Source organism: Arvicanthis niloticus, chromosome 5 (genome assembly GCF_011762505.2).
Source record: "Arvicanthis niloticus isolate mArvNil1 chromosome 5, mArvNil1.pat.X, whole genome shotgun sequence".
Classification (NCBI taxonomy): Eukaryota; Metazoa; Chordata; class Mammalia; order Rodentia; family Muridae; genus Arvicanthis; species Arvicanthis niloticus.
Genome location: NC_047662.1, coordinates 101,251,685 through 101,260,078, shown reverse-complemented (window position 1 = coordinate 101,260,078; position 8,394 = coordinate 101,251,685). Strand labels below are relative to the sequence as shown.

General features: G+C 42.6%; 1 protein-coding gene across 8 annotated transcripts in view; it reads left to right on the top strand.

Annotated features, from left to right (window-relative positions):
* Positions 1–1,478: 1,478 nt before the first annotated feature.
* Positions 1,479–8,394, top strand: part of Unc13b (unc-13 homolog B) — a 214,986-nt gene continuing 208,070 nt past the window's right edge. For 5 of the 8 annotated variants that reach the window (XM_034504038.2, XM_076935125.1, XM_034504037.2 and 2 more), the window contains exon 1: positions 1,483–1,810. In XM_034504038.2, coding sequence (XP_034359929.1) covers positions 1,789–1,810 — 22 coding nt within the window. In that variant the 5' untranslated portion in view covers positions 1,483–1,788. Of the gene's footprint in view, positions 1,811–8,394 lie in introns of all 8 variants that reach the window. The other 3 variants (XM_076935124.1, XM_076935123.1, XM_076935126.1) reach the window with 2 other exon arrangements.

Sequence of the window (8,394 nt, the reverse complement as noted above, 5' to 3'; positions counted from 1 at the left end):
AGAAATGAAACAAATATTTGAAAAATGAGGTGATTAGGTAAGTCAGGATGGTAAAGGTGATGACTTCTATTCTTTTCAGGAAACTGCCTTGCTTTCTCAGCTTCATGCTTCAGCTTTTTTTTTTTTTTTTTTTTTTTTTTTTTTTTTTTTTTTTTTTTTTTTGCTTTTTCTATTTGTTCTTTTAGGCAGGGTCTGATGTAGTTTAGGATTCCACTGAACTCACTATGTAGTCAAGGAGAGTCTTGAATGGCTACTCCTGCTGTCTCTACCTCCCAAGTGCTGAGATTACAGGCATCTGATGTTATACTTGACCTCAGACTGTGTGCAAGCAGCTGTGTTGGCCAAGCCCATGTGACAAGGAACTGAGTCTTGCTCGTAGTTAATAAAGAGCTGAGGCTATTATTCCAAGCCCTGCAGGAATTGGGCTCCGCCAACAATCACAGAAGGGAGGTTGGAACTGAGATACTCCAGCCAGCAGGCACATGGAAGTTTCTGAGAAACTCTCAACTGGAGGACTGAGATCTAAGTTGTGCCTAGATTCTGGACCGCAGAACGTTTGACATAATCAGCGTTGTTTTAAGTTACTAAGTTCTGGGGTTATTTAGTTCATGCCAATAGAAAATACACTGGCTGGATCTACTTAGGTCTAAAATGTGTGCGCCTCACAATTTTATTAGATTATTTTCCCCTGCTTTATATTATTTGCCAGGTGCTAAGTGGTTGCCAGTCTCTCGTTGGCTGGCCTCTGCATTCTCTAGAAGGGTCCTTGATTTTATAGTAATTCTGTTTGTTCTTTCTAGACTCAGTACTAGAATTCAGAAGTTCAACTCTTTTTCATTCAGTTCCTTGCTCACTCTAGAAAAACTGTGATGAAAAGTTAAATATTCCATCTACCGGGAGCCCCGAAATGCCCACTATCTTTGAGATCTATTTATGATGAGGGTGTTCCAAATCTTCTCCAGGGTTCAGTCTTTTTTCTCCTCTCCAGATTCGTAGCTCTAACATGTGGAAAGACACATTTTTAATTTTTCTAAAGAGAAGGCTTCGTAGCCAAGGATGGCCTTGAATTCCTAATTCCCTAGCCTCAATCTCCGGAAGAATTAGAATTTTGCCGCCATAGCCGGAATACAACCTTGTGTAATTACTATGGCAAGTATCTCTTCGGTTGTAAGGCCTCGACTCATTAAGGAAATCAACTGCGAACTCTTCAATGAAAAGAATCTGTTTTTTGTGTGGAAACTCCACACACGTGGGAGGAGCAAAAGGTTTCAACTCTCGCCTCACACAGGTGAGGGCTAGCCCTTCCCATCCCTGCTTTGAAGCCCTTTCAGTGGGCGGAGCTGCTATCAATCTCGACGATTAGAAAATTGAAGGGGGACTTCGAAGTTTACGTGCTCCTGAGGGGCGGGGTCGGCAGACTGGGCGCGAGCGGATTGGCCAGGAGGCGTAGCCCTGGGGATTGGTCCCGCCCAGGCTCTCGCACCGATCCCAGCTGGAGTGAGGGGAGGGAGTTCTGGTCGCTCAAGCTTCGCAGCTATGGCGCCTCGGGGCCGCGCCCAGTCCCCAGTTTGCCGGCGGAGCCTCAGCTCTTTCCTCCGCTCTCTCCGACCGTGAGAACCCGGGCAGCTCCGAGGGAGCGGGGATCGCGGCGGGCGACGAGGACCATGAGGAGCGGCTGGACCCGCGAGGCGGACAGCGGAGGGCGGCGCGGCACCTGCTGAGAGAAAAGAGGGAGCGGCCCGGCTCCGCGCGGCTGAGGTGCGGCGGAGGCTGGTCCACGCCTCGGCCATGTCGCTGCTCTGCGTGCGTGGTGAGTGCGCGGCCGGCGGGACCCGCGGCTCCCACGCCTGCCCAGACACTTGTAGTGTCCCGGCGGCGCTTCTCCCGAACTTCGCTCTTCGTGCTTGCCCTGGAGGCGAATATGTTCATAGTCACTTCTAAACATTCGACGAGTTTTTCCCCACCCCCCCACCCCCGTTCTTTCTTGACCCCGCTGTGCAGTGGATTGTTATCCGTCCATTCTGGCAGCCGTGAGACAATGTTGTCGAGCTTGCCAGATGCTATTCAACAGTGAAAAGGGTCTGATGAGAGTGGATTCTTGAGACCTTGTGTGGTTGGCGCCTGTCTATAGCGGACCGCCTGGTATTCTTCTCCCGCGCTGTGTAACTAGTTAGCTCCGGAATAGCAGCTTTTTATTACTCTGACCGTGTTAGTGGTACAGCTGTCACATCCCTTCTAGTTTATTCCTTGATTTGCGCCTTACTATTGCCTGTCTCGTCCCTGGCACCTTTCCTGAACCTCAGTCTATGTCTAGGTTCAAATTATTTTCACAAATCACTTTGAAGAAGGAGGTGTTGGCTTCTCTCCTTTGGGAATAGAACATAGAGATATGGTTTATTTTATTTTAACTTCTGTCCCTTTCTCTGAGCTCACTTGGTCCATCCAGGAAGGGATGTGTTTGTAGTGTGATTGTTTTTGGTAACAACAGTCTTGTTATGTAGGACGGTTTGGAACTCATTGTGTGGCTCAGGCTGGTTAGGAAGTTGTGATCTAACCACCTCACCTCCTGAGTACTGGGATTACAGGAAGCTTTTTATAAAACTAGAGCTTTGGAGTTTAAGTCACATGAGGTACAGTGCTCTGGACTTAGCTCTAAACGAGTAGAGACTGTGTTGCTGTTTTTTTGTTTTGTTTTGTTTTGTTTGGTAGTATTTCGAGTGCCTAGCTCCGTAGAAATTTTGAATGAATGCAAGAACTGTGATTTTAGAGAGATTAACTGGTCAGAAAAAGTAGGGTTTGGATTGCTGATTGAATTTGATTTTGGGAAATTCAAATCACAAGTCATTTCATATCTGTTGAATAAAATGAGATGAAGTGGTTTGCTTATGAGAGCACATTTACCCACTAGAGCCTTCCCAGAGCCTTTTCCTGTCGCTCTTTACTGGATAGCTGAGAGTTCATGTTTCTTTTGGCTGTACAGATTAGAAGCATTGTTGTTTGTGATCTCTCTGATTGCAGTGTTTCCCCCAGCTGCTGGCAAATGGAACTGCTTTGGGTTGTTCTAGTCTACTGTCTCATTAAATCTGCACTAACCCCAAATAGGATTTGGTTACTTCCGGGGATTATGAGAGATACAGTTTTCCTTTTTTGGTGGTTGATTTTTCATTAATGAGAATTTTGCTTTGGTTTTAGAGAAGCATGTTCCCTCAGCAGCTGGAAGTCTATTTATTCTTTTAGATTCCTGCTGCCAAGTAGCAGGATTTGAGAGAGATTGGGATTGAAAATGCCTCTTGTATAGTTTATTAATTCTCTGCTGCCACACCAGACAGAGCTAGACCTTATGAAAGACTTTAGGCAGGAGCACTTTTAAATCAGAAGTTATCAGTGTTTAACTAGAAAAGGAGCTGCTTCTGTTCTTATTTGCTTTAATATCAGTCAGCTTTCACTGTCCGAAAATTCTGATATTTAAACTGTTGCTGTCTCTGTCTGTCTCTCCCCAACCTCAATCTAAGAGTCAGTCCTACCTCTCAAATGCTGGGATTACAGGTTTGTGATTCCATGCCTGGTTTGCTTCTCCTTGTTTGCTGGGATTTGGACTCAGTGCCCCTGGCATTAAGCACGACTTAACCACTGGTCTATACCCTTAGCCCCTCTTTACTTTTTTGGTGGGCATTGTCTGAAGTCTTTTTCTGTCTCTCCGTCTGCCCGCCCACCCTTTGTGGGCCAGGCTGGCCTTGGCCATCTGAGTGAGCGCATTCCCTGTGTGAGATATTATACCTGGCAAAAACTAAATCTACTACAGTGGCATTCCTTGTATTATATTTTGACAGCTGGAATTTGCTTTGTTGGTGTTCTGTTTTTTTTCTGTTTTGTTTGTTTGTTTGAGATAATGTCTCTTTTGTAGTCCATCATGGCCTATAACTCAGTATGTATCCCAGACTGGTCTTGAACTGGTGCTGATTGTCCTGCCTTAGTCTCCTAAAGACTGGGATTTCCTGTATCTGGTTGAACACACATTTAATACTGGTATTTGGGAAGCAGAGGCAGAGGCAAAGGGAGAAGCAGACAGGGCTCTGAGTTCCAGGATAGCTTGATCTACCTAATGAGTTTCAGGACAGCCATTGGTACATAGTGAGGTATTGTCTCAAAAATAAGCAAACAAAACCAAAACAACTACCCAAGTAAGTGCTGGAATTAAACATGTATGCCACCTCTACCCCTAGCTGGGATTAGGGTTGTTGTTCATAGTCTGAAAGCAGACTATTTAGTGATACGGTTTAATAATTCAACTTCAATTTATCTTGGAGTACAGTTGGATTAAAAACCTTTTCAACCCAGTATAATGCCACATGCCTTTAATGCCAGCACTTGGAAAACCCAGGCAATCGGATCTCTGAGTTTGAGGCTACCGTGGTCAACATAGCAAGTTTCAGGACAACCAAGGCCACACAGAAAAAAAGAAATGAAAAAGAAAGAGAAAAAAAAGAAAGAAAAACCTTTTCATGAAGTTAAGTTCAAACAGTAGTTAACTTGATACAAAAATTGGTAAGTTGTATTTTTTGTTTTGCCTTTAACTTTTTTTGTCTGCCTACCCACCCACCCATCCATCCATCCACCCACCCATCCATCCATCCACCCACCCATCCATCTATCTACCCATCCATCCATCCATCCACCACACATCCATCCACCCATCCACCCATCTATCCACCCATCCACCCACACATCCATCCATCCATCCATCCATCCATCCATCCAAGGCAGTCTCACATACCCTTAAACTCTTGGTCTTCCAGACTTTAACTTGTAAGTGCTGGCCAAATTGGTTTTGATTTAACAATCCTCAAATCTTCTAGAATTTATTTCCATGGTCTTAACCCAGCAATCATGACTTACTTCCTCCAGGTTAAAGGCTCTCAGTATCTTGACTCTAGTGTGCTTATTCAGGTGCTTCTTCCTAAAATTTTATTATGTTTGTATGCATATGGATGTTTTGCCTGCCTGTATGTTTGTGTACTACATGTATGTCTAATTCCCTCAGAGGCCTTGGATTTCTTGAAACTGGAGTTATAGATGGTTGTAAATTCCTATGTGGGCACTGGGAATTGAACCCTGGTCCTTTGGAAGAGTAGTCAGTTCTCTTAACTGATGAACTATCTCCTCAGTCCCTAAAATGATTTATTTAGTGTGTTAATGTGTATAAGCTCATAACTTTTGTAGAGGTCAGATGACAACTAGCTGGCATCAGTTTTTTCCTTTTACCCCATGGGTTCTGGAGATGGAAGGCTGGTTGTTATGCTTGGCAGCAAGTGCCTTTGCATACTAAACCATCTGGCTGGCCCTAGCTCTCCTTTTTGATACAGGTACACACACACACACACACACAGGTATGCATGCACATACACACACATACATACTCTAAGGATTTATTTATTTAGGATTTGTTTGTTTTTTAGAGACAGGTTTTCTCTGTGTAGCCCTGGCTGTTCTGGAACTCACTCCATAGACCATGCTGGCCTCTAACTTAGAGATCTGTCTGCCTATTTGGGATAAAGGCAAGGTGTGCACCACTACTGTCCAGCCACAAAGATTTATTTTCAGTTATGTGTATATGTGCATGTCTGTGTGTGAGTATGTTCACCTGTAAATACAGGTGCTCCCAAAGTCCAAAAGTGACAGCTAGATGCCCTGGGGCTTGAGTTACAGGAGGATGGGACACCCTGGGTCTCATGTCCTCTGTAAGCACTATAATATGTGCTGTCAACTGCCCTACTCTCTCTCTTGAGAGGACACATTTATCAGTACTTTCCTCTTTAACACTAACTTTGTTCATCCTTGCATTTACTTTGCTCTGTGCTTGTACCCTCTAAAGGACTTATATTTTCTATTTATCTAAAATATATCCTCCCTTTCACAGTTTAAAGTCTACCTCTGTTGTTGAAAACCTCCTCAGTCCTCAGTGACCTTTTTCTCTTTTAAACCTTAGATAACTTGTCTGGGCAGCGGCACTAATTTGGCAGTGAGTCATATACACCACCCTTGTTCTTGTATTGTTACACTTAAGGTGACTTGGACAGAGGAGACAACAATGGTCAGATCAAACTGGATTTGTCTTGAATTGGAATAGTCCCTTGTTAGAGTCACATTGAAAACTTAGATTGAGGAGCTGAAGAGATAGCTTAGTGGTTAAGAGCATCAAGTGCTCTTGTAAAGGACCTGGGTTCAATTTTCAGCACCTACATGGCAGCTTACAACTACTGTAACTCCAGTTCCAGGGGCTCTAGTGCCCTTTCTTGGCCTCTGTGGGCTCCAGGCATTCATGTGATGTACAGACATACATGAAGGCAAACACTGATACACATGAAATAAAAATGAATAAATCTTTTAAAAAAGAAAAACTAGATTGAGGGAATTATTATTGAAGAGATTGGTGAGACTACTAGACAGTATAGAAGTCATTTGGAGAATGTGGATGACTTAATTCTGAGTTAATTTAAGGGGGAAGGGTCATAATAATAGATGAAAGTGTTAAAAGTTTTTCTACATCACTTTATCAGTAAAAGGACAGAACTGAGATAAGTGGTTTAAATGATAACATATGATATATAATATGTAAGTGGCTCATTTCTGTAACTCTAGCACTCGAGAAGAAGAGATAGGCAGATCAGGCAAGGCAGCCACCACCAGGCAACATAATGGTTTCTTAAAAATCGAAGTTTAGCTGGGCGGTGGTGGTGCACACCTTTCCTTTAATCCCAGCACTCGGGAGGCAGAGGCAGGAGGATCTCTGACTTTGAGGTCATCCTAGTCTACAGAGTGAGTTCCAGGACAGCCAGGGCTACACAGAAAAACCCTGTCATGAAAAAGCAAAAACTCCAAAGCAACAAGAAAGAGTTCTCTTAAATCGTGCAGATCTCTGTGAGTTCAAAGCCAGCCTGGTCTACCTAGTGAGTTCCAGGGCTCTGGACCTTGTAGAGAGACTGTTTTAAAAACAAACCAAGCATTCTGTATTTCTTTAATATGTTTTGGTACATGTTTACTCAAAATGATACTATTTTGTATCATTTTATCTATATAAGAGCAACCACAGGAAACCAAATCAGGACTTTGTAGCTTTCATCGTCTTGGTATTCATGACTAACTTCCTCTATGTTATAAGCATTTTGAGAATTGGGCTTTTTGTATTTTTTTGTAATTTTCATTGTTGATTAACAGCATTTAAATAACTGAGCTATGGATCCTGATCCCAATTTAGTCCATAAATGACCACCTTTCACTTGGCAGAGGCTGTGGTGGCACACATATATGGTCCTAGCATTTGGGGGGTAGGTACAGGAAGATCAGTAGTTTAAGACCATCCTGAACTACATGAGAACCTGCTTCAAAAAGAAAAAGAAGAAAACAGTTTTTGACTATTAGTAGTGCATGTGCCTGTAATCCCAATATGCTGGAGGCTGTGGCAGGAGGATCACTGTGAGTCCAAAGCTAGCCTGCATTACACAGTGAGATCCTTTTAAAAAGAGTCTTGAAAAATTTAAAAGTAATATATTCATTGTGTGTGTAACCATAAGGAGACTCTGGATTCAGTCCCTAGCACTGCAGCCAGCAAACAGTCCTGGAAGTAAGGAAGTAATAGATGCTAATATGTTGGTAATTTTCAAATTTTGAGATGATGCAGAAAAGTGTAAGGAAAATAAAAATCTTTATGGTTTTTCCATTACCACTGAGAGTCATTTTATTAATTCATGGCCTTTGTGTGTATGTTGGGGACTGAGCCCTAGGCCCAGTGCCTGTTAAGTGCTGTACTACTGAGCTACACCTGAAGCTTTGTTTTGTTTTCTAAGGTGATTGGTTTGCATAGTAAAAAAAATTCCAACAGTTGAATGTCAAGTGAAAGGAAAATGTTTTCTTGTCATTCTTTATTTTCACTTCTTAGTAGTAGTTACTGTTTACTGCTTTGTGTATAGTCTAGAAATTTTCATAATGTGAATTTATTTCACATGCAGGCACATATAGATGGTATTATATAGCCCAGTTGTACTTCAGACTTGGTTTGTAGCTAAGAGTGATCTTGAACTCCTGATTCTCCTGCTTCTACCTCTCAAGTGGTGTCATTATGCCAGCTCCATATGAATATATAGGTTATATATAATTTAATGTACACAGTATTTCACATTTGAACCTAGGACCTCATGCATGTAAGTTCTCTACCACTAAGCTACATCTCCAGCCAATATTATCTCTCATCTTTTAAAAGTTAGTTTTAAAAAATTTTCTTTTTAGCCTATGTGAGTTATGAATATAAATATATTTTTCGACACAGGTCACACTATGTAGTCCTTGCTGGCCTGGAACTCTCCTATGTAGACGGGGCTGGCCCTGAATTTGTAGGGC